Source organism: Pteropus vampyrus, unplaced genomic scaffold (genome assembly GCF_000151845.1).
Source record: "Pteropus vampyrus isolate Shadow unplaced genomic scaffold, Pvam_2.0 Scaffold1000003413, whole genome shotgun sequence".
Taxonomy (NCBI): domain Eukaryota; kingdom Metazoa; phylum Chordata; class Mammalia; order Chiroptera; family Pteropodidae; genus Pteropus; species Pteropus vampyrus.
The window spans coordinates 18,455-45,628 of NW_011917815.1; the positions used below are offsets into that span (position 1 = coordinate 18,455).

Below are 27,174 nucleotides of genomic sequence, written 5' to 3' on the forward strand. Positions count from 1 at the left end.
TAGAAAGTACTTTTGAAGAGGAAGGCAGAGAGTGAATGGAAGGAGGGAGGAAAGAAAGGTGTTAGCTAGGTAATTTTGAAATCAAGGAAGTTATTTGGGAGACCTCACTTAAGATGGCTTTATATTTTTGCACCGAAATGGAAGATGAGATTTTTGCTGCTCCACAGAACACTAAAAGCAGAGAAATTTCATTTCTCTTCCTCATGATTATCAGGCATCAAAGATATATGTTACATTGGTATTTGCCATTCAAAGGAGATTAATTTGAAGATAGAAGCATTGACTATCTTTTCAAGGTCGCTATTTTTCAATAAGATTGTTCGTTCATAAAATTTCTGAAAAACTAGTATGATATACCAAGCCCAAATAATGTTGGGCAAAAAACTGATATTAAATAATTGATTCCATAAGTGCTAAAATTGTTTATTTTAAGTAAATATTACACTGATTTAAAACATTCGTGATTTTTATTATCTAATATTTCTGTGGCAATGCACGTACATGTTTCCTTTTTAATTACCATATTTTAAGAGTAAAAGAGTATTATACATTATTTCCCAGATATGTTATATGTACCTTCCAGCATGAATAGACCACAAACCTTTATAAACTAGAGGACACAAGAAGTGGAAGCATTCCAGTAGTCGACATCGTTATGAATATTTTTATTAACTATTATCCTAAAAGTGTATATCCAAGCTGATCAGTTCACAACAGTTCTCTGTTAATAAATGAATTGTGTGTTCATTTGAACTGTCATCACAATTGCGTACATGCTTAATTACAAGACCAAACGAAGATCATGATAAATACTTGTATCAAAATGGTATAAAGAATTCTGCTCTATTGCATTCAAGATACGCTGTAGCCTTCTCTCACTGGCTTTCACACTGATCCTGTCAAGGTCATGCTTTGTTACTCTGATTAAAGACAATTTTCATCCATTTGTCAGCATGTCGACATTGGTATATGCACATTTAAGTAGTTAAGTTATAGTCATTAATAAAATAACTTTACACTGTAAAGCTCAACTGAACGTTTGGTTAAACCCATATTCCTCTTTCTTCTTCAGCATTTACAGTGTATTTACATTCCTGTCTTGTTGCAGTCCCAAAACTCTCTTCTCCACCCCTCAAAAAACATGAACAGCTACTATAGTCATTTGCAAACCCAAACATGATTATTCAGCTCCGTACTAACTCTGCAGGAATGTATAGTAGACTTTCATCTTGACATATCATTGAGTATGTGTCCCTTTGCTTTTTTAGGTTCTCTTGAAAAATATGCTCTCTTGAAGGTAATATCTTTTATATTTCTTATCTTAAATTATTAAGTACAGATTAAATAAAATATACATTATTTTTTCATCATCTTCTCTCAAAACTCATTCAGCCTACCATTAAAGGGAAAGATCCTGTTTCAAAGGAAGCAGTGGGAATGAAGAACATACCAACATCCAGATCAGGTATATTTTGTATTACAAATTTAATCGAAGGATTAGACATAAATAATGTAGCTGTCATATTTGGTATCTGTGATGGAAAAAAAGTTAATTATAAGAATAAGAAACAGAAAATTTAAAAATATACCTTTTACATTTTCTGATGTTTCTGATGTTTCTCCTCGGTTCTGATACCCTAAATTTTCCAGTTTGGTACCATGTACTGATTAAGGATTTGTAGAGCTTAATTATTTGACCATAATATTTCTCTAATGTCGCTGGTCCTCAGACCATCCTCTCCAAAGACTGGGTGTCTACTTCTCGTCAGAGAAAATAGGAAAAAGAGACGTGGGATATTTCAAGGAACAGCATTATTTTGTTGTTATTTCTGGTCACGTTTATAGCCAAAGGGAAGCAAAGAGATAAAGTAGTAAAAATGATAGATGGAAGATACTACTGCTAAAGAGAGAGAGGAAAAAAATTGGTAGCAACAGTCCACAAAAAGAATAGAAAAGAGAGAAATATGGAGACAACAGGTCAAGAAATTCCTTTTGAAGAAGAAGGGGTATAGTGAAAGAAAGGAAGGGGAAAGAAAGGTGTTAGCTAGGTAACTTTGGAGTTGAAAAAATTTGAGAGACTTCACTTTGGATGGCTTTAGAATATTTGCACTGACACAGACGAGATCACTGCTGCTCCAGAGAACACTGGAAGAAGTGTAAAAATTAGGGTAGACTATAGACACACATTCATGCTCCCCATGAATATCATGCATCAGAGATATGTGTTATATTTGTTTTTTTATTCAAAAGGTTATTTCCATGAATATGGAAACATTAGCTGTTTTGAGTTATGCTAGCTGAATTTTGAATAAGATAGGTGGTTCCTAGGTTATTTAAGACTAGCATGATATACCAAACCCAACCGATATTGGAAACAAAAGAAATTATAGCATTTATTCCCTAAATGCAAAAATTATTTTCAATAAATATTATGCTGAATTTGAAATATAAAAGGTTTTCAATATATAATATTTCTGTGACAATTCAATGAATTTCTCATCTTAATAACCCTATTTCAATATTGAAAGCTTGTTATGCATTATTTCTTGGATGTGTTTTATGTACCTTTTTGCATGAGTTAATCATGAAAGTTTGAGATGGCCAAACTAAAGGATACAAGAAATATACTCATACCAGTCACCCATCGGTGTGGAAAAATGAGTTTTTCAAAAGTAGATCAAGATAGTTTAAGAAGATACAAGAAATGTAGACGTACTAGTAGCCCCTACTGGCATGAAAAAAGCACATATTTCTCCTTATTATTATTTTACAAGTGTATAACCAAGCTGGCCAATTTATAACGTTGTCTCAGGTGTTACATGACTTATGCACGCAACTAAACTCTCATCACAATGTGTACTTGCTAAATTACCTGACAAATTGAAGATCATAATGAACACTTGTAGCATAATGGTATAAATGATTCTGACATATTGCATTTTAAGGTGGGCTATTGCATTAGTCATCAGGTTTCACATAGAGCCTGTCAGGGTTTGTTCCTCTGATGAAAGAGCACATCTCCCTCGTCAGTCGGTGTATTGACATTGGAAGATGCACAGTATCTAGTTCAGTTAGAGTCATTGGAAAAATAATCTTACTCTTGAAAGCTTATCTGCACGTTTTGTGAAATCTATATTCCTGGTTTTTCTTTAGTATTTATAGCAGATGCTTCTTTCTGTCTTGTTTCTGTCCCTCCCTCCATCATCCGCGCCCCCCCCAAAAAAACATGAACACCTAATATAGACATTTCCAAAGACAAACATGAGGATTCAGCTCTATTCTGTGTGTGAATATACAGCTGGCTTTCGTAGTCATACGTAACTGAGTATATGTCCCTTTGCATTTTTAGATTCTTTTGAAAACTCCCCTCACTCGAAGGTAATAACTTTTATATTTATTATCTTGAATTATTAAGTACAACTTGCATGAAATGTACATTATTTTTTAATCTTGTTCTTTCAACGCTCATGCAGTCTACAATTAAAGTGAAAGATCCTGTGCCCAGGAAAGCAGTGGAAATGAAGGCTACACAAACATCCAGATCAGGTAAATTTGTAAAACAAATTTAACACTGGAAGGGAATACACAAACATTTTTGACATACCCATTGCCTTCTTATTTCTAATTTCTTCCTTTTATTAAGTTTTTAAAAATTGCTTGCCAGTTTAACTGACGGACTTGACATAAACAATGGCAGATGTCATTTTTGGTGTCATGTTTGAGAAAAAAGTTGTTTTTACATTTTGAAAGTGCTCTACCTAGAGTAAAGCTTCAGTTTCTGTCATGTCCATTGTGCTTTAACTGTATAACATCTTAGTGTGTTACACTGATGAGCTAAGCCCACTAGATGCTCTGATTCGCAGACTCTGTCCGTGTGCTTGAGTGTGCGTCTGTGTGTGTCTGTGTGGAGGGGGGGTGTTTACGCTGTTTGTGATTATTAAAAATGAGGGAAGAAATTAATCATAATATTTGGTAGATACAATCTTTTAAGAAAGCAATGCTGACCTTTTTGACTTGAAGGTCTTTTAATGGTTTTTGTAATTTTTCGAATCGTTAAAAGTTTTCATAACCGGATAGAATCTATGAGATGTAGAATACTTGAAATTAAAAATGAAAAATATTTAAATAAAAGAACATAGAAGCATACATTCCATTAGCCATTAGAGGAATCACCCATTAATCATTTGAGCTATGATGTTTCCACATACCACATCTATGGAAAACGCTGCTATACATTTATAGTAGGACGAGAGTGAAGGTATCATTAACTAAGTTTTTTTCAACATATGTTTGTCATGCACACTTTAACTTAGAATAAATGGTTAGCCATAAATTTCGATAATAACAAAAATTTTCAAACCCTGCCTACTCTGAAATATGAATAAGCCAAGCTCTTTTGGAAAACAGACTACATAATAAAAATTGCTGAGTGACAAGTTAATTAAACTTATGTATGTGAATGGCAAGTATTGGACACAAAACATTTGGGGTAGGGGACAGGAGGACTAGAAACTGCTTCTCTGAAGACAGAATTTTTACAAGTTAGTCAAATTGGTCTTAGGATTAACATTCTAATCAATGAAAACTTTATTTTCAGATTCTTCAGATCTAGATTCTGCTAGATCATCCCTCAAACATAGGACCTGTGAAAAATCCAGGGACTTGAAAATTGACGATAAATATCCACTTGTGTCACATTCGATCACCCCAAATCAGTCAGCAGTCATAGACATTGGACACACCACCATAGAAGATAAAAAAAAGATGAATATTGGAGCTGTGTTTCTAATAGAGGATCATGAGCTCCATGACTTGCGTGAATCACAACTACCAGAAAACGGAGAGAACAAAGAAGGTAATAAAGCACCAAAAAGAGTTCAACCCTAGACCACCTCTGGGCGGCTTCACCATGCTTCTGAGTTTTCAGAAATCATTTTGTGGCAAAATCCACTTTGGGTTCTTCTGTTTATGCAGCCTACAAGCAAACAGAATGACTTTAAGCAAAACTTTGCTGTTCTTCCCATAACCAAAATAACACAGACCTAAAAAAGGAGAATTAAGAAAAAGAATAATTTTATTTCAATTAGTATAGCATACTCTTGGAAGGGGGAAGAAGGAGTCTTCTTAGAAGCTTGGCACTAGATGCGAAAACTAGGTACACATCTAAAAATAGCCACCTGAAGCAATACGTGGTTTCTTGGCTATATTTTCACAGCTCTTAATTTGCAAGTTTGAGTTACCACTCTATTCAGTATAAGTGCAAAAGCACCTTTTGAAACCAAATATTAAAATAGTTGATACACTTTTCTGGCTTTATGGATTTTAGAACTGGCTTTTCCTGCAGTAACAAGAATCATGGAGAATTTGCCACATAGTCCTTTCTTCTCAACCGTGTCCACATAGTTTGTAAACTTTTACTAAATTTATTTTTCAAATTTTTTTCTTCAGATTTATTTCTGATAAAGTAGTCTTATTTTTTAATTTATTAAATTAGATTATTGAGGCGACACTGGTTAATAAAATTATATAGATTTCAGGAGTACAATTCCATAATATATGTTCTGGGTATTGCATTTTGTGTTTTTAGCCATTGATCCTGCCAAGGTCATAATTTAGTCCTCAGAAGAAAAATCACTTTTCACCCATCAAACAGCCTGTTGCCACTGGTATATGTGCACTTATCTAGTTCAATTATAGTCATTGGAAACACGATGTTACTTTTGAAAGCCGATGTTCACATTTTGTTAAACCCATATTCCTTGATTTTCATTAGTATTTATAGTGGATTCATATTCCTGTGTTTTTACTTTACTAAGACTTCCTCCACAACCACCCCCCAAAATATGAAAACCTACTATAGTCATTTCCAAAGCCAAACATGAGGATTCATGTTTGTGTGAATGTACAGTAGCTTGTGTGAAGGTACAGTTGTCTTTCATATTTACATATAATGGAGTCTATTTCTCTTTGCATTTTTAGATCCTCTTGCAAAATATCCCCACTTGAAGGTAATAACTTTCATACATTTCATCTTGAATAATTAAGTATAGATTATATGAAATGTATGTTATTTTTTAATCATGTTATTTCAAAATCCATTCAGCCTACCATTGACCTGAAAGATCCTGTGCATAAGAAAGCTGGAGACTCGAAGGCTACACAGTCATCCAAATCAGGTAAATTTTGTAAAACATACTTAATAATAGAAAGGAGTACACAAAAATCTTTTACATGTTCATTGTCTTCTTATTTTAATTTCTTTCATTTTTTCCCATTTAATTGAAGGATTTCACATAAATAATATAAATGTCATTTTCAGAATCCACATTGGAGCAAAATTTCATTTAGAAAAATAAGAAACAATTCTTTTAAATGTACCGTTTAACTCTGATGTTCCTTCCTTCCTTCCTTCCTTCCTTCCTTCCTTCCATCCTTCCTTCCTTCCTTCCTTCCTTCCTTCCTTCCTTCCTTTCTTTCATTCTCTAAATATTTGGAATTCCTGTACAAATTAGAAATTTCTAGAGCTTAATCATTTTTCCAATATCGATGGTCTTCAGAGAATGATAGAAGAGCTGTCGACTATTTGATAGAAGAGCTGTCGACTATTTCAAGATATAAAAAAAAAAAATCAAAGAACAGCATTACTTTATATTTATTTCTGATTATGTTTATAGTCAACAGGAAGCAGAGATATAGTAATAGAAAAGATAGGTGTAATATACTACTACTAAAAAGAGAAGGAAAAAAAACGTGGTAGGGACAATTCTCAAGAATAATGAATGGGAAAAGGTGAAGTATCATGACCACAGGTCTTGAAAAGTTTTTGAAGAAAAGAGAGATAGTGAACAGGAGGAAGGAAAGAAAGACGTTGGCTGGTTAATTTCGGAGTTACTGAGGAATTTTGAGAGATGTCACTTTAGATGGCTTTAGTATATTTGCAGTGAAACAGATGATATTGCTATCCAGAGAAACTGGAAGTAGAAAGCAGTGTATGAATTGGGGTAACCTGTAGCCACTCATTGATCCTTTTTATGATTCTCAGGCATGAAAGATGTGTTACATTTGTTTTTGTTATTCGAAAGAGATTATTTTGAATATGGTAGCATTGGCTCTTTTTAAGTTAACTAATGTTTTGAAAAGATAGCTCATTCATAAAAAGTTTTAAAGACTAGCATAATATACCAAGCCTAACTAATTTTGAAAACAAAAGAAATCATAGATTTCACTCCCCGGGTGCAAAAAATTTATTTTCAGTAACTATTACACTGATTTTGAGTCATAAAAGATTTTCAATATCTCATATTACCATGGCAATTAAATTAACTTTTCTCTTTTTAATAACCATATTTTTATATTGAAAATTTATTATACATTATTTTTTGGATGTGTTTTATGTACCTTTTTGCATGAGTGGATCACAAAACTTTACTATGGCTAAAACTGAGGATCCAAAAAACGTAGGCATATAAGTAGCCCACAGTGGTATGGAATCAAGAATATTTCTACTAACTCTTATTCTACAAGTATATATCCAAGCTGTCATTTATAACACTGTCTCAGGTGAAACATGACCTATGTGTTCACATGAACTAACTCTCTTGATAACTGTGTACTTGTTAAGTATCGGACAAATTGATGAACATGATGAATACTTGTGGCATAATGGTATTAATGATTCAGACGTGTTACATTAAAGATGGGCTGTTGCGTTTTGTCATCAGGTTTCACATAGATGCTGTCAGGGTCATGATTTGTTCCTCTGATGAAAGATCACATCTCGCCCGTCAATCGGCGTGTTGACATTGGAAGATGCACAGCATCTAGTTCAGTTAGAGTCATTGGAAAATCACCTTACTCCTGAAAGCTCAGCCACACATTTTGTGAAAGCTATATTCCTGGTTTTTCTTTAGTATTTATAGAAGAGTCTTGTTTCTGTCTTGTTGCTGTCCCAACCCACCCTCTACCACACCCCAAAAAACACATAAACACCTAATATAGTCATTTCCAAAGCCAAACATGGGGATTCAGCTCTATTCTGTGTGTGAATGTACAGCTGGCTTTCATAATCACATATAACAGAGTATATGTCCCTTTGCATTTTTAGATTCTCTCGGAAAATATCCTCACTCGAAGGTAATAACTTTTATATTTATTATCTTGAATTATTAAGTACAACTTGCATGAAATGTACATTATTTTTTAATCCTGTTCTTTAACACCCATTCAGCCTGCCATTAAAGTGAAAGATCCTGTGCCAAAGAAAGTGGTAGGAACGAAGGCTACACAAACATCCAGATCAGGTAAACTTGTAAAACAAATTTAACCCTGGAAGGGAATACACAAAAATATTTGATATGCCCATTGCCTTCTTATTTGTAATTTCTTCCCTTTTAAAATATATTTTTGCCAGTTTAACTGAAGGACTTGACATAAACAGTGGCAGATGTCATTTTTGGTATCAATGTTTGAGAAAAAAAGGTGTTTTTTTTTTTTATCGTTTTAAAGTGCTTATTTGAGCTCTACCTGGAGTAAAGCTTCAGTTGCTGTCATGTCCATTGTCTTTAACTGTGTAACATCTTAGTGTGTTACACTGATGTGCTAAGCCCACCAGATGCTCTGATTAGCAGACTCTGTCCGTGTGCATGAGTGTGTGTCTGTGTGTGTGTCTGTGGGGGGAGGGGTGTTAATGCTGTTTGTGATTATTAAAAATGAGGGAAGAAATTAATCATAATATTTGGTAGATAGAACCTTTTAAGAAAGTGATGCTGACCTTTTTGACTTGAAGGTCTTTTATTTATAATAGTTTTTCAAATTGTTAAAAATTTTTATAAGTGGTTTGTACCTATTTATTTTTGAATTGTTAAAATTTTTCATAAGTAGATTGTATCTATCGATATGTACAATATTTGAAATTCAAAATGAAAAATATTTAAATAAAAGCACACACAATCATACATTCCATTAGCCATTAGAGGAATCACCCATTAATCATTCGGCTATGATGTTTCCACATCTCACTTTTATGGAAAACACTGCTAATACACTTATACTAGAGCGAGAGTGAAGGTATCATTAACTAACATAGATTTTGATAATAAAAAATGTCATACCATTAAGACTCTGAAATATGAAAAAGCCGAGTTCTTATGGAAAACAAACTACATACTAGAAATTGCTGAGTGACAATAGTTAATTACACTTATGTACGTGAATGGCAAGTATTGGAAACGATATAAAATGGACTGCGAAAGAGTCCATTTGGGGGGGCAGGAGGACTAGAGACTGCTTCTCTGATGATAGAATTTTTACAAGTTAGTCAGATTGGTCTATGATTAACATTCTAATCGGTGAAAACTTTATTTTCAGATTCTTTAGATTTGGATTCTGCTAGTTTGCCCCTCAGTCATGAAACCTCTCAAAGATCCGGGGATTTGAAAGTTGACGATAAATGTCTATTTGTGTCACATTCGATGACCCCAAAGCAGTCAGCATCCACAGGCTTTGGACACATGAACTTCCTAGATAAAGACAAGACTAATATTGGAGTTGTGTTTCCCGGAGGGGATCATAAGTTCCATGACCTGCGTGAATCACCACTACCAGAAAACAGAGAGAGCAAAGAAGGTAATAAAGCACCAAAAAGAGTTCAACCCTAGACCACCTCTGGGCGGCTTCACCATGCTTCTGAGTTTTCAGAAATCATTTTGTGGCAAAATCCACTTTGGGTTCTTCTGTTTATGCAGCCTACAAGCAAACAGAATGACTTTAAGCAAAACTTTGCTGTTCTTCCCATAACCAAAATAACACAGACCTAAAAAAGGAGAATTAGGAAAAAGTAATTTTGTTTAGATTAGTATTTAGCATACACTTGGGAGTGGGTACATGGTTCTATTTAGAAGTTTAGCACTAGATGGGAAAGCTAGGTAGAGATCTAACAATTGCCACTTGAAGCAAAATGTGGTTTCTTAGCTTTATTTTCACAGCTCTGAACTCACAAGTTTCAGTGCAAAAACACCTTTTGAAACCGAATATTAACATAGTTGTCGTATTTTCTCTAGCTCTATGGATTTTAGAATTGGCTTTTCCAGCAGTAACAAGAATCATAGAGAATTTGCCTCACAGTCCTTTCCTCTCAACTGTGTCCACATAGTCCGTAAACTTTTATTTTTCACATTTCTTTCTTCAGATTTATTTCTGATAAAGTAGTCTTATTTTTTAATTTATTGAATTAGATTTACTGAGGTGACATCGGTTAATAAAATTATATAGGTTTCAGGAGTACAATTCCATAATATATTTTCTGGGTATTGCATTTTGTGTTTTTAGCCATTGATCCTGTCAGGGTCATAATTTATTCCTCAGATGAAAGATCACTTTTCACCCATCAAGCAGGCTGTTGTCAATGGTATATGCGTACTTATCTAGTTCAATTTTAGTCATTGGAAACATAACATTACATTTAAAAGCTGAACTGTACGTTTTGTGGGAACTCAATTCCTGTTTTTTCATCAGCATTTATAGTAGATTCATATTCCTGTGTTGTTGCTTTTCTACAACTCCCTCCGCCACCACCCAAAAAACATGAAAACCTAGCACAGTCATTTCCAAAGCCAAACATGGGGATTCAGCTCTATACTAGCTGTGTCCACATGGGAATGTACAGTTGCTTTCATGTTCACATGTAACTGAGTATATGTCCTTTTGCATTTTTAGATTCTCTTGGAAAATATCCTCACTTGAAGGTAATAGCCTTTATATTTATGATCTCGAATTGTTAAGTACAACTTGCATGAAATGTATGTTATTTTTTTAATTCTGTTCTTTCGAAACCCATTCAGCCTACTGTTAAAGTGAAAGATCCTGTGCCTAGGAAAGCAGTAGAAATGAAGGCTACACAAACATCCCGATCAGGTAAATTCGTAAAACAAATTTCACACTGGAAAGGAATATGCAAAAATATTTGACATGCCCATTGCCTACTTATTTGTAATTTCTTCCCTTTTTAAATATTTTTTGCCAGTTTAACTGAATGATTTGACATAAACAATGGTAGATGTCTTTTTTGGTGGCAATGTTTGAGTTAAAAGTTTTTTTTTTATTGTTTTAAAGTGCTTATTTGAATTTGAGCTCTACCTGGAGTAAGCTTCAGGTGCTGTCATGTCCATTGTGCTTTAACTGTATAACATCTTAGTGTGTTATGCTGATGAACTAAGCCCAGCAGATGCTCTGACTAGTATGTTCCTCTTTACTTTTTCCACAATGTCTATAAATGGTTTTTTTATTGATATTTTAAATATCTTTCTACACATTTATTCTTATATTATGTGTTTATTTTCACCAGTGTATTTTTCATCTCTGACTGTATAATTTGCACTGCTATAAGTGCTATTTTGTTATTAATATACAGCTTTCATGCATGTACTTACCTTTTCTGAGTTTTGTTGTGGGACATGTTTAAATTCCTTGTAAACAGTTGGATCCTTCCTGGCCTTGCTTTTATGATTTGCCAGGTGAATCCAGAGCAGTGCTTGGCTGAGGGCTGATTCCTCCCATGACTGAGGAAGTTCTTTCTGACTCCTCTGTTCATTGTCCTGTGAGTTATGACTTTCTTCAGCCTGGCTACTGGGAACAAACACTATTCCTGGTGCAGTGTGAGCACCAGACTCTGTTTCCTTTACTCTTTTCAGATGTTCCCTGCCCCCCTCTCCCTCACACACACACACACCTGGTCTCATGTAGGTCCTTACATGCACACACGGTTCCTACTCAGTCGAATCCCCTCTGCAGATCTCCAAGGTTCTTTTTCTGTTCCGCTCTCACCTCTCCAGTGTTCTGACCTGTGATCTCTACTCGCCTTGGTTTCACCTGCCCCTCAGGTTCATCACTAAGTCCAAGACTCTGGTGGGCTGTTCTCAGTTCCTTCCCCCAGTGTCGTGCCCTGGCATTTCTTTCAAGGTAGTGACCTGAGACATTCCTTTGGCTAACTTCATTTGTGCCCGGAATCATTGTCCATTGCCTGAAGTTCGTTGCCATGAAAAGAATTTTTAATCGATTTTGTCTGTTTTATTTTTGCTTGTTTCATGTAGGAAGGTAAATCAGTACTTCTTACGCCTTCTTGCTAGAAGCAGATTGCAGTGGAACTTTGACACGTGCTGTGGACAGACTAGAATGCTCTTCTTCCTCCTTTGTCTGATTTCTTTCCGCTCATCCTGTGTTTCTCAGTGTGGCCAACTCTTCCTCAGGGATATCTTGCCTGGACCCCATCTAGATCAAGTTCCGTTGTGTGATCATGAACTCTGTTCTCTTATAGCATCTACCTGAATTTGTAATTATCATTTTATTTGTCATTCTCCTCTATTAGACTTTAAGCTAAACAAGAGCCAGAGGTCATATCTGTTTTCTCTGCAGAGCTTAGTGTAATGTCTTCCATGTTGTATGAACTCAGTATATACTCGTTCAACGTATGAATGAGTGTGGAAATGCACTGTCCTTTATGCACAAGAAGGACTCAAACATTTTATTTCTAATTTTGTTTTCCTTCTGATGCAGAATCCATTAGCTTATTGAAAACCCAGGATGTACTTACGTCATATGAAAGATTAATAGGACTTAGAAAAAATCCATGTGATCCCCATATAGAGAAAATTAAAAAATTGGAAAATATGGTGATTGGACTGCAAAAGAAGCTATCAGAAGTAAAAGAAATAAAATCACAGTTAGAGCAACAAAAAGTGGAACGGGATGGAGAACTCTGCAATTTGAGGTATTGAACATCTTGGTTTCAAAGAAATATTTGAATATTTACTTTTTAAAGATACTTTTGTATTTTTCAGTTACAGTTGACATAAAATATTATTTTTTAAATTTATTGAGGTGACATTGGTTCATAAAATTACATAGGTTTCAAGTGTACAATTCAAAAATACATCAGCTGTATATGACATTGTGTGCTCACCACTTAAAATTAATCTCCTTCTGGCACCACGTATTTGACTTTATTTACCCTCATCTACCTCTTCCTCACCCACTGTTTTCTCTGGTAACCACTATGTCTGTGTCAATGAGTTTTTGTTTGTTTATCTTGTTTGTTTGTTGCTTCCAGTTTCATATGTCACATATGACTGAAATCATATGGTTCTAGACATTTACTGTCTCACTTATTTTGCTTAGCATGATTGCCTCAAAGTACATCCACGTTGTCACAAATGGCAGTATTTCATTTTTTTATGGACACTCCAATGAACACTGAGGTGCATATATATCACAGAGAAATTTTTTCAAATTTTGGGGTTGATACCCCGAGGAAGGATCCCTGGGTCAGATAATAATTCTATTCTCAATATTTTGAGAAACTTCCATACTGTTTCTCATGGTGGCTGTACCAATTCACATTTCTACCAGCAGCGTATGACGATTCCTTTCTCCCCCACAAGCTTTCCAACACTTATTATTGTCTTATTGATAATAGCCATTCTTATAAGTATGAGACGGTATCTCATTTTGGTTTTGATTTGCATTTCCCTAATAGCTAGTGAAGTTGAACATCTTTTCTAGAAATACATTATGTTAATTTCAGGTGTACAACACAGTGATTAGATGTTTATATAAGTTTTGAAGTTATGACTCCGATAAATCCAGTACCCATCTGACACTGTGCACAGTTATTACAATACTACTGACTGTATTTTCCATGCTATACTTTACCATCCCCATGATGATTTGTAACTACCAATATGTATCTCTTAATCCCTCTCCCAATTCACTCGTCACCTCCCATCTAGCAACCATCAGAAAGCTCTCTGTGTCTATGAATTCATTCATTTATCTCGTTCTGTTGATTTTACATTTAAATCAAATCAAACGACACTTTTTGTTCTCTGACTTATTCCACTCTGCACAGTACTCTCTTGTCCCTCCGTGTTATTGCAGATGGCAAGATCTCAGTATTTTTTTATGGTGGAGCAATATTCCATTTTATATATGTACTACCTATTCTTTATCCATTCAGCCATTGGTGACCCCAAGGTTACCTCCGCATTCGGCTATTTTAAATAATCCTGCGATGTACATATTGAAGCACGTGTCCCTTCAAGTAGTGTTCTGGGTTTCTTCAAATAAATACCCAAAAGTGAGATTACTGGGTCCTTCTTTATAACTTGTTATAGCCTTTTTTAAAAGTCTATTTAGTCTGACATAAGTGTTGCTAAATTTCCATTTTCATGAAATATCTTTTCCCATCCCTTTTCTTTCAGTCTGTGTGTGTGTGTTTCGGTCTACCTACTCTTGTAGGTAGCATATGTAAGGGCTTTATTTTCTTATCCATTCACCCTTCCAAAATCTTTTGATTGGAGCATTTTATCCATTTACATTTAAAGCAATCATTGATAGATATGTAGTTATTGTGATTTTAGTATTCATATTTTACATCTTCTTTCTTTTTTCTTCTTTTTAAAAAGTTTCTCTAACATTTCGTGCAATACTGTTTTGGAGATGATGAACTCCTTTAGCTTTTTCTTGTCTGGGAAGCTCTATCTGTCCTTTAATTCTAAATGATAGCTTTGCCAAGTAGAGTAATCTTGGATGTAAGTCCTTGCTTTTCATCACTTTGAATATTTCTTGCAAATCCCTCCTGGCCTGTAAAGTTTCTGTTGAGAGATCAGCTGACGTTCTTATGGGAGCTCCCTTGTAGGTAACTGACTGATTTTTCTCCTGCTGCTTTGAAGTTTCTCTCTTTATCTTTAACCTCTGGCATTTTACTTCTGATATGTCTAGGTGCGGGCCTCTCGGGATCATCTTGTTTGGGACTGTGTGTTCTTCCTGGCCTTGGATGTCTGTTCTTTCACCAGGTTAGAGAATTGTTCCATCATTATCTCTTCAAATAGGTTATTAATTCCTTGCTCTCTCTCTTCTTGTTCTGGCCCCCCTGTGATGTGCATGTGGTACGCTTGATGTTGTCCCAGAGGCCTCTCAAAGCATCCTTTTTTAAAAATTATTTTTTCTATTTGCTGTTCTGACTGGGTGTTTTCTGCACCTTTGTCTTTCAAAAATCTAATTCAATCCTCTGCTTTATCGAATCTACTGTTGATTTCTCCTCAGGTAGTTTTCATTTAATTTACTGTATTCTTCATTTCTGAATGGTTGTTGTTTATATTTTCTATCTCTTTGTTAGAGTTCTCACCGAGTTCTTTTCCTCTTTCCCTAAGTTCACAGAGCATCCTTCCAATCAGTTTTTGGAGCTCTGCCTCTGGTGGATGGCTTGTTTGCATTTTATTTAGTTTTTTCCTGGAACTTTGTTCGATTCATTCGTTTGGGACAGATTTCTTTGTCTCTCCATTTTGTTTCTGCCTCCCTGTGTTTGATTCTATATATCAGGGAGAGCTTCTGTGTCTCCCAGTCTTAGTAGTACAGCTTTATGTAGTAGGGACCAGTGGTGCAATCTCCATGGCAACCTAAGCTAGGTACTCCAGGTATGTTCTTTGTATGGGTTGAGTGTGCCTTTGTGTTGTTGTTGAGCCTTGGTTGCTATTTGTAGGTAATGGGAAGAATTGACCCTTAAGCTGATAGATGGTAAGGCCTGGTCATGACTATGGTAGAGGTTCTATTGTGCAGTGGCTGACCCTATGGAGCAGGATTCACTTTAGTAGGGTTCTGGCACCTGCCAAGTGTCCCCTTTGGGTGTGTCTTTTTGTGGGGGTGGTTGGAGAGTACTCAAGTATGGTCTGAAGCTGGCCACTAGGCATATGAATTCTGGGGCCTCTTGCGAGGTGCTCTGTGGCAGACCAAGATTAGCTGTTGCCTGTGCCCTGCCTAAGACCACTTGATATGAGCTATAAGGTGGTCTGCAGATGGTTGCCACTGTGCTTGGGTCAGAGGTGCCTGGGAGAGACTAAGACACGTATAGAGGCCAGCTGCCACAAGTGCTATGCTTGGGGCTGCTTAACATGAATTATGGGGAGTGCCAAGGCAGATCCTGCTTGTTTGGCATTGTAAAGCTTTGAGACATTTTTGGAAAATCTGGAGCATTAGTCAAGACAGATCATTTGTATGGAAAAGCCCCTGGAAGCGACGTGGGTAGGCCTAGAATGTGGGTGGGTTAGGGCCTCAGAGAATCACCATGGCAGTACAAACAGTGTTTGCCAGGTCGATGGAGACTCGGATATGGTAGCCACTGTGTGTGCAGGCAGGAGAGGGGAGGACTTAAGATAGGAACTACAGCTTCTGCCAGCACTTTTGTCTGAGGAAAACTGCCCCTTCAGCCTTTGCCCTAAAGCCAGACAATCCATTTCCTCCCTCTATGTCCCTGACACCTTTCAAGCTGCTGCCCCAATGCTTCTGGGGCTCAGAGTGAGTGAGTCTGTCAGCGAGTAAGTCCATGCTTGGGCCCTCCAAGAGGAACACCTGGGACTCCAGCAGCCCTGCATCTCTCAGGCACAATCTTCACTGGTTTTCACAGCCAGAATTAGTGAGAACTTCTCTTCTTGGCACTGGTGTGGGGCTGGGACCCCTCACTTCTCAAGGGGGAGCTAAGATATCCCTATTACTTTTGTACTGCCGCATGTGGATGTTGGATTAATCCGCTGAGTCACGAGCCCTTCTACCACCCTCAATATGGCTTCTGCTGTATATTCTTAATAGTAGGGCTTTTGTTCAACTAAGCTTCCGATGATTCTTAATGACAGTTGTTCTGTAGTTCGGTTGTGATTTTGATGTTGTCGTGAGAGGAGGCAAGCACAGCATTTACGTACTCTGCCATTTTGACCAGAACATGAATAGTAACTTTTATACTAAAGACATACAGGAGAAATTTTGTAATTGCTAACACGCCTTCTAGGATTTGATAGGGAAGAAAACTTCTTTAGGATTGTGGAGTTTAACATTCTTGAGAGTAATATAGAGAGTTCTTAACAGTGTATACTTCTAGTAATAAGTTCATGGATATTCTTTCAAACCATCATTTAAATGGTCATATAGAGTCCACCATATGGACACCTCATCATTTATTCATCCAATTGAATTTTGTTATTTTTCTGTATTATAAATAATGCTACAAAGAATATCTTTTATATAAATTCATTTCAACATTTTAGGTTATGTACTTTGAATAAATTCTTTAATAGAGTATGTTTTTGGTTGAAGTATAAGTACTTTGAAACAAAGGTCTTTAATCCATATTTCCAAAATGTTCCCGGGAAAGTTCCAATTCACTTATGTTCCCACCAAGAGAGTCTGAAATGGCCACTTTTCTCAAGACAGAAAAATATTTCCTAAGGAAATTTATGCCATTCTCATCTTAAGATACGCATGGAATGAAAAGTGCAATGGAAATTAATGACTGATTATTTTATTCAGAATTTTCTTATACGCAGCTAAAATTAATTCAAAGCTCTATACTGAAAGCACATATTATTCTTTCCTGTGACCTTAATTGATATGAATCCTGTCTTGTTGCGAAAGGGATTTTAAAGTGATTTAGAAAATAGATAAAAATCAACAAGATAAATTGAATGTATTACAAAGTGTAGAATGACAGTTATTAGACTCCCCAGCCTAGTCTTGGACTACAGTAGTCAGCAGACGTGTTGTGTAAAAGACATCTGCAGATGCTGTCTTACACTGTAAATCCTTTTTAGAGGTACCGATCATATTTTGTCAAGTGGAAATTTCATTTCTAGTGAATTTATAACTTGTTAATCAACAAGGACTTCTCTTTTTAATGCGTAACTGAATTATCCATCCTAATAGAAAAGTGATTATGAGTATGGGGAAAAATAAGATAATTTTCCACACTACCTTTACTGAATAATTTCGAAATTTCTTTCTACCACATTTACCAGAGTTACTATTGACTAAAAGTTAATAAGTAGCTGAATGTTTTTTCAATGCTACCTTTCAGATTTTATATATATACTTATATATATGTGTGTGTGTGTGTGTACATATAATACATATATGCATATATATAAACTTGTTTTTTATCCCTCACCAGGCAGATGGTCACACTTTCTTCTGAACTGTCCTCGTCCTATGTTTTTATATAAAATTTCTATTTTAGGATGAATTTAGATTTACAGACAACTCTCAAAGATAGTACAGAGGATTCCCATACACATCACGTTGTTTCCCCTATTAACATCTTACATCAGTATGGTAGAGTTGTCACAGATTGTGAGCCAATACTGGTGTATTATTATTAACTAAAGTGCCTACTTTATTCAGATTTTTTCATTTTTTTCTAACTGCTCTTTTTCCTTTTTTATTTTTTTATTTTTAAATTTTTTTAATTAATTTTTGTTATGGTGACATCAGTTAAAATCTAGTAAGTTTCAGGTGTACAATTTAACAGTAAGGTATTTATATATTCCATTGTGTTTTCACCTCCCGTACTTAGATTTCTTTCTGTCACCACGTATTTGACCCCTCTTCCCCTGTCTACCTCCCTCTTCCATCCCCCCAACCCTCTGGTAACCACTAGTCTATTGTCCATGACCATGAGTCTCTGTTTGTTTGTCCTGTTTGTTTGTTCCTTTCAGGTTTATAGCCCATATGTAAGTGATATCATGTGGTTTTCAACTTTTTCTGTCTGGCTTATTTCGCTTAGCATGATTATCTCGAGGTCCATCCATGTTGTCACAAATGGCGGTATTTCATCTCTTCTTATGGCTGAGTAATATTCCATTGTATACCTGTACCACAGCTTCTTTATCCAATCGTCTGTTGTAGGACACTTCGGTTGCTTATATATAATCTTTTGAAAGAGATGGAAGTCAGAAATAAAAACATGGTCCCCAAAAAGGAAAAAAACATGAGATCTTAGGAATTTAATCAGGGTAATGATCCAACATGTGTAGAACTAGATCATAATATAAACTTTTAATTTTCTAACCAAATGAATTTTAAGATAAGTTTATTTAACTACAGATTTGCCTTAGAAAAAGAAAAGGAGAAAAGAAGAGATACTGAGATGTTATATAAAAGAGAGCAGTTAAGAACCAAAGAAGAACAATATCGTAAAGAAGTTGAACCAAAACAACTTGAAATCACTCTAGGAACATTAGACATGGAATCGAAGACTGTCAGAAAGAATTCCAATCAGATAAATTCATCGCTGGTAAAAATTTTATATTTCTAAGAGTATTTTATCAATATTTATAATATCCCATTAATTTAATGTCTATTACTTAGGTTTAAAACAAACCGAAAGGTTATCCCATTTAAAATGTAAATGGTGACATTTACAACAAAAATGATTAACTTATTTCAAGTGTTGGCACTCAATAGATGCTCTGTATGTGTTTTCTAAGTGAAGAAATGGAAGGTAAATTGAGCTTAATCAATAACATAAATGTTAATTTGGGCTTTTTGTATGATAACATAAAGACTAAATTGCCTTGAGACTATGATGAAACTAGTCAAATCTTTTGTAAAGAAATTTTATTTCACAATGCTATAGCTGCCTGTATTTTTGCTGTATGACAAATCTAGCTGTCATTTATATTCAAATTTGAGGTTTTCATAGAGGATAAAGATCCTCGTGCTTAAAAAGACCATTTTTTTAAACGTTTTATAAGAATCCGCTTTCGAGCTCTGACCTTTTTTTTAACTGTGTGAGACCAAAAACCTAATGACATGTATCTCTAGGTTGTAGAAGAGCAAAACACCACTCAGGGGCAACTTTCTCCAGAAGAGAATGCCAGAATGCAATCACAAGATGGAGTCCTGACCAATCGCCCTTGCAAACAAAAGGAGACAGGAATAGCTCTTAAGAAAATGAACTCTGAGGTATTTTGTTTAGTCATTTTCAAATGCATGTTTGTGTATTTGCATGTATGTATATATTTAAAAAACCAACACTATGCATATGAGAAATACAGAGGATTTTAAAAGCATATATATGTGTGTGATATATATAATACACATGTGTGTGTGTGTCTGTGTATGTGTGTGTGCCTATATATGTGTGTGCCTGCGTATTTATTTATTTCTTTAAAGGGGCGATAGTGTTGATCCACTGGATACAATATTATTCTTAATTCAAATTTATTTGTCTCCAGCAGTTGAGTAATGACAATCACACTGGCCTCATCCAAAGAGTAGAGTTTTACTGTTTTCCATAGGAGTTGATGAGCTTTCCAGAATCTCAAAACTATTGGTGCTAACAACAGATGTCCCAGGTTTTGGCAGGGATTTCATCCCCCGGCTCTTTGAATAGAGAGGCTAGCTTTCACTTGCACCGATAATAAGGAGAAAAAGCATAGCCAGTTCAGAGATCATATTTTAAATGTCATTCTCCTACTTTTGAGAAAATAACAATTTGCTTTTAAGTAGTATCCTATTTCAGTCCAATGAGCTTTTGAAAACAGTATGCCATAATATATATTTAATGCTAATATATTGACAACTATTTTATTCCTCGTAAAAAAGAAGTCGGTGTATTTCCCCCTGTTTCACATTTATTACTACTTTAAACATTATGAAGAGAAAATTAAAGTTATTGCAGCAGCAAATAATCTCATGATTGTCTAAGAGGAGCTCTATAAATTTTACCTTATTGACCATGAGTTTTTTTTTTTTAAATATAAGTTTCTTTTGTATTTATATTTTTGCACTAGAGAAGCAGCTGTGGTTTGGTGCAAGAGCACTACTTGCAGAGTCAGAAGACCCGAGAGAAATCCTGAACTGGCTTATCCTCTCTATTCCAGATTGCGCCAACTAAATGAGTTCTTTGATGTATACAGAAGTGCTTAGTGCAATGCCTAGATTTCCCAGTGGTTAATAGATGTGATTTTTATAACTGACTGAAAATACTAGAAAAGTGCAAGATCTATGGAATATTCTTGGAAAAAATAATTTTAGAAAATAGACTCTGTCTGAATACAGAGTTCATAAGCTCACAGGTGTACATTCAGACCATGATCTCCATTGTTAAGTATAGTCAGATTTAAGAATCCTTGATTTTATGCCTTCTGGGTTTGCTGCCTTTCCAATTCTGAGACGCTTAAAAATTCTCTTATGATTTCTTTTTCACTTTCATGGCTTCTGTCTTATATGAATGTTTTGAACTTTTAGAATTTTAGCTTGTATAAAGTGGGAGCTTTGAATCCGACTTCGTACATTTTCCAGTGGGATATCCACTTATGGAAGACTTTTCATCATATAAACATAGAGGTTCTTCTTTTATTTCTGGGGATGCCATGATATCTATTTCCCTGAGTGCTAGCTACACGTCTCCTTTGTTTTCCTTAGGCTTCGGAGAGTCATGGAAAAGGAAAAGGTCTGTGGCACGAAAACATCATTATGCGGGATGAAATTGCCATGCTCAGACTGGAAATAGATATGCTAAAAATCCAGAAGCACGAAGTGGAAAAAAAATATTTGGAGGAAATTATAAATGTACAAAACAAGAATGACCATCTTCAAAAGACCATAAAACTGCATGGTGAACAGCTTAATGTTCTGAGAGCTGAGAATACAATGCTAAAGTCTAAACTGAAAAATGAAACTCAAAACAAAGAAAGACTGGAAACAGAAGTCGAATCCTACTGTTCTAGACTGGCTACTGCTCTACATGATCATGAGCAAGGTCAGATGTCCAAAAGAGACCTAGAACTTGCTTTCCAGAGAACAAAATATGAATGGTTTTGTTTACGGGACAGAATGGATTTTGATATGTCTACTCTGAAAGACCAAAATGAAATTCTTTCTCAACAACTCTTTAAAGTTGGAAGTAAATTCAATAGCCTGGAAATTGAGCTCGATCAGACAAGAGATGCTCTCAGAGAAAAGTCTTTGGTTTTAGAACGTGTACAAATGGAACTAAGCCAAACACAGTGTCAAAAGAAGGAAATTGAACACAAGTATCTGCACGAACAAGGTAAAGCGATTAAACACACTGAAAAGCTGGAATCCTCAGAGGAGAGATTATCTCAACTACAAAATGAAAATGTGTTGCTTCAGCAGCAAGTGGATGATGCTCACTGCAAAGCTGACGATCAAGAAAAGGCAGTCATTAATATGCAAGAACAATTACAGGATACAATAAAAACACTTCAGGCCAAACATGAAAAACAAGGCCATATGCTGGATGAGAGAAATAGGGAGATAATCAATGAATTTATTCATTTAAATAAAAGAGGGTATCGGCTTGGAAACAACAAATTAAAAAGAGAAGTAAGTATCCAGAAAGTAAGATATTTTTCTAATTTCCTGAAAGAAAATTCAGAGTAGTATTTGATTTTGCTAAATGGTGAATCTTGTTGAATATTCAAAATATACAGACTATAAATGTATTTTTAAGCAGAATAGGATCCCCCTGTCATTCCTACCCTCTTCTGTAGGAGACATTACCTATGATTTCAGATGAGAAGGTTGCATTGTGAACCCTAAGTTGGAACAATGAGGTAGATGCACCTACCAAATAGCTTCTTTCTGTCACTGTAGCTGGGTCCAAGCGATTTCATTACACAGATATACCTATTAGGGGAAATGCAAGATTGTGTTGATGGCCCTTCTTGTTGATGAAGAAACTTTGAAAATTATTGTTTTTCTAAATTTCCTATAAATTAGTCATTTGTGTTAGCATACTTTTCATACAAGTGTCATGACAATAGGTTGCTAAGGAGTCTTCCGCACCTATGAGTGTCAGGAGTTGTCACCTTAGAGTTTCATGCAGAAATTTCTTAAGGTATCGAAAATTAAAAATTTGCAAGCAAGCTCAAAATTGATTAAGCTTATGCAAAATCAAGGAGGGATTTTCTGTAAATTCCTATAGAAATGAGTTACGATTGACACGGAATTATTAGCCACCATAAGGACCTCCCTGTGTATCAAAAAAGTTTTAAAAGGCAATCATTTAATATAAAGAGACAGATTTCAACCAGTTCAATCAATAGCCCCATCCTCTCTATAAGGTTCTCATGTCTCAGATCCCCGGGATATTTACTACTGGGTTAAGCTATTTGATCCAAATAATATTGAGGTGAAGAATCTGGAATAAGAAGAAAATATAACTCTAGCTCACTTGATTTTTCAAACAACGTAGTTGGGTGTGCATGTGAAAGAAACTTCAGAAGAAGAGTTAAATGGGTCAGGTCAGGTCCATCTGAAATAGGAAATTATTCGATATCAAAGCAAGTCATTGGCAATCTGATGCTTGTGAAAATGTTGCATTCTTCGAATAAAACAGGGCGAAGTATGCTGGTCAACAGCCCGAGGGGGCAGGGGCCTCCAATATCAGAAAATAACACTACTCTCAAGGCAACAGCAATAAGAATCAACATAAAATGTACAAGAGGCCTATGACTTTGGGGTTGAGGATATTGTCTGTGAAGAATTAAAAGGAAGAAAGAAAAGAACAGATGACCTCAGTGTGAGGGTCAAGGCTGGACATGTAATTTAGGGAATCTGGTTTGATGCATTGAGATGTAAGGAACTCTGAGAGAATGTAAAGAGGAATAGAAAGAGTCCAGGAGTGAACATCAGGGCTGCTGTTGCTTAGAAATGACGGGGTTAGAGGAGCGGGGTGGGGGCTTAGGAGGTGTGTGGTCGTTGCTGTCATTTGCTGCTGAGAAGTAAAACAGGATGAGGACTAGAGAAAAAGACGATCCTCAAAAACTTTTAGTGCAGTTTCAGGATTGAGAGTCAGACTCTTACGTAATAGAAGAGAATATGCGGTGAAAATAAGAATGTGTGGATGAGACCGTGCATTACAGAATGTCAGAGTCCAATGGAAGCGGAGAATCAGGATGACAGAAAAGCTACAAGGGTCAAGAAACAGTTATGTATTTATATAACAAAGACTTAAAATTCATTTAAAAAGTGTTTAATAGAAAAGGGGAAATGGAAACTTAGAAATGAATACTTACAGAGAATGAGAGTATCTCATTCGAAAGCCACATTAACATCATAATATAATGGGACTACATAGTGACTTATTTGGATTATTAAACTGACGATTTTTCGTTTTTCAACTCTTATATTTCAAATCGTACGTCTCCTTGCCAGTCTTTCTTACCCCCTAAATAGAGGGACAATTTCCAAGTTGCATGCCTGCCTAGTTGTAAGTGAAGGGAACCTGAGAAAAACATTTATGTCTTTCTTCTAGTTATCTACTTCTCATTAGCATTATTTGTCATTATTCAATTGATTTTAACATTTATTAGACCCCACTTTACAGAAGACTCCAGGCATACCTCAGAGAGGTGGCAGGCTTGGTTCTAGACCACCACAATAAAGTGTAGATCACAATAAAGCGAGTCACAAGAACTTTTTGCAGCCCAGTGCATGTACGAGTTATGTGTACACTCTACCGTAGTCTATTAAGTGTGTAATAACATTGTGTCTAAAAACCCAATGTATAAACCTTAATTAAAAAGCACTTTACTGCTCCAAAATGCTAACCATCATCAGAGCATGTTGGAAAAATGACTCTGATAGACTTGCTTGATTGATGTAGGGCAGCTACAAATCTTCCACATGTGAAGAAAGGCAGCATCTGCGAAGCACAATAAAGCAAAGGTCAATAAGACAACATATGTCAATAATTTCTAGTATATAAGTTATGTTTCTTAGGATCGCTTTTTTTAATCCAGAAATGTTTTATCTGATGTTTTCTAACAAACTTCCCAAAGTTTAGTGGCTTAAGTACATAACATATTTTATTCACAAATTGACACTCAGGAATAGTGTGGCCAGGACAGCATGTCTCTGTTCCCATCATCTTCAGTTGGGGCGGCTATCCGGCTGATGCCTGGAATCATTTGAGGGTTTGCTCACCAACATGTCTGGTGGTAGATGCTGACGGTTGGTTGGAACTTTGTCTGGGGAAGACAGCTGGAACACCCACACTGGAAAACCTGCGTGCTCATCGTGGCCTGAGGTTGCCCTCAACACGGGGCTGGGCTCCAAGGTTGAGCAGCCTGAGATACAGAGCCAGGCAGAACATATGGACACATTAAAAACCAGCTTAATCTACCCACTGGACACAATTGTTTAAATTCCTCCCACATAAAAACTATACTCATCTCTACCTAATACCCCCCACCCCACCCCACCAACAAGTCTCAGTGTGGGGTCAGGCTCAGGCTTGAGTTCAATAATTTACTATCTAATCAGGAGCCGGTGGGGCTGAGGAGCCTGGGGTGTGGTTGCTGGAGTCAACCCCCTTGAGGACAATTCTTTCAATAGGAAGACTTGAGAATCAAAGAGACGAGTATCTATCACCCACACACCCAACATTCTGCTAAACTGCTAAAGACTCACATTCTGAAATGGGAGAGAGAAGCACGCGCATCCATGGCAATTCTGCAACGCAGCCTGGTGTGTGCCTCCAGTGCTTTGATGATCACTTAGTCCTACCCTTGGGAATGCTTCTCCATGGCCCTTCGCTGTACCCTCTAGGCCAGAATCCTCTAAAGGCTGGTCATGCACATGTTTGGTAGTTGAAGCTGGCTCTTGGCTGGGACGTTAGCTGAGGCCGTCTCAGTTGGAACATCTATAGGAGGACTGACTGTGTGCCCCGGACTGCTTCATTCTTGACAACATGGTAGCTGGGTTCTCAGGGTGAGCATCCCTAGAGAGAGAAAGTCAGATGGAGGCTGTATCACATTTTCTACCCCAGACAGAAGAGTCACACAGCACATCTGCCATATTCTATTCACCAGAAACCAGTTACTTATTAAGGCCATTATGTACGGCCATAATGGAAGGCAATTTTATGGGCGATGTATCGAAAGATTTGTAGGCGTGTTTCAGAAACACCACATCCACTCACCCTTTCTTACAAAATAAGCATTGTTTCTAAAGGAGAGTAGTTCTTCCCAACTCAAGGTCACTGAAATTCCAGCAAGATTTGGTTGTTGTGTTTGTTGTTTAGTATGGTCTCTTGTCTTGTGGAAAGTAACAAAGGACTACAGGATAACTATTGAATTAAGGAATTTTTGTTGAGAAATATGTAGGGATCATCTAACTAAACTTTTACACTGGGAAAAGGGATTTCTTAACATTTGAAATCATTTCTTTGTGGAATGCAATTCAAATGAGTATAAAACATTTGTAGTTCAGTGAAAAGTTTATGGCAGTAGAATCCATATTTCTAAGATTTATTATTAGGATCTTATTTTCAAAGTCATATCTTGAGAGGCATTTGTCGACTGAGGCCCAAATAACTCAATATGACATCCTTAAAACTTCATTAAAAACTATGGACAGGTAGATGAGGGAAGAGGTGCAAGGTTTTCTGCTAAGAGGTGACACTCATTTTATGAGGCAAAACATAAAACAGTCGGACAAGAACGTGTATGAAATCAAGTGCGGATGTTGCGTGGCAAAAACTGTGACAGTAGAGAATGTATTTTTGTGACTCCTGGTGGTTTTGACTGTGTTTGATTCTGAGTAATTTGAGCTTCCACATTCTAAGACTCCTCCAGAGAACAGATGACATTTTATTGCAACTGAATTTATTTAAAAGTCAATACTGGTTTTGAGTTAGGCTCTTTTCACTCGACGTCCTTCGTCACCAAACTCTATTCTCTCATTCATGCAGACTGCCGATTCTATGGCAAAACTGGAAACTGTATCGTCCAAAGTTCTCCCTCAGGAAGAAGAGAATCGATATCTTCGACATCAGTTATCAGGCATGGAAGGAATACAAAAAAAATATGAAAGTCTAGAGAATGAAAATAAGAAGTTGAAACAAAAATTAGTAAACTTCAAGAGTCACGTAAAAATGAATATGGTACAATACAGTGAAATCGAACAGTATAAACGGGTGATTGACGAAACAGCAAGACAAGAAGTCGTCAAAAAATTAAAAGAAGTCAATCAATTTTTACAGGTTAATTTATTGTTATTTAATATGCTTTATTTCATTTCACTGCAAGTGACATTTTGGATACATACATTGTACGTGTTTCCTCTACTTTCCTTAAGAGCAATTTGCTTTGTAGATTCTGGAATGAAGGTGGCATTTGTTTGTCCCTTACATTTTTCAGTTTCTATCATTATTATTACTAAATTGATCTCTGAGAATGATTCTTCCTAAAGAATCATTTTATTTTTTAAGACACATTGATATAAAACAAGACTATGAGGGAAAAAAGAACATTCGTGATTGAAGATTGTACGGTGAAGTTGTATTGTTCACTTTTGGATGGTGAAGTTGTATTGTTCACTTTTAAA

At 36.0% G+C, this 27,174-nt stretch overlaps 1 protein-coding gene across 1 annotated transcript in view; it reads left to right on the plus strand.

The window, feature by feature from the left end:
• Positions 1–27,174, plus strand: part of LOC105311360 (ankyrin repeat domain-containing protein 26-like) — a gene marked incomplete at its 5' end in the record, with an annotated part of 46,672 nt that overhangs the window by 17,484 nt on the left and 2,014 nt on the right. The window contains 18 exons of the mRNA XM_023527060.1: positions 1,269–1,297; positions 1,393–1,465; positions 3,350–3,378; positions 3,474–3,546; positions 4,598–4,855; positions 5,980–6,008; positions 6,104–6,176; positions 8,105–8,133; positions 8,228–8,300; positions 9,367–9,624; positions 10,714–10,742; positions 10,839–10,911; positions 12,550–12,763; positions 18,919–19,108; positions 19,639–19,779; positions 21,244–22,220; positions 25,659–25,734; positions 26,540–26,830. Of these exons, the coding sequence (XP_023382828.1) occupies positions 1,269–1,297; positions 1,393–1,465; positions 3,350–3,378; positions 3,474–3,546; positions 4,598–4,855; positions 5,980–6,008; positions 6,104–6,176; positions 8,105–8,133; positions 8,228–8,300; positions 9,367–9,624; positions 10,714–10,742; positions 10,839–10,911; positions 12,550–12,763; positions 18,919–19,108; positions 19,639–19,779; positions 21,244–22,220; positions 25,659–25,734; positions 26,540–26,830 (2,915 nt within the window). The remainder of the gene's footprint in view (positions 1–1,268; positions 1,298–1,392; positions 1,466–3,349; positions 3,379–3,473; positions 3,547–4,597; positions 4,856–5,979; positions 6,009–6,103; positions 6,177–8,104; positions 8,134–8,227; positions 8,301–9,366; positions 9,625–10,713; positions 10,743–10,838; positions 10,912–12,549; positions 12,764–18,918; positions 19,109–19,638; positions 19,780–21,243; positions 22,221–25,658; positions 25,735–26,539; positions 26,831–27,174) is intronic.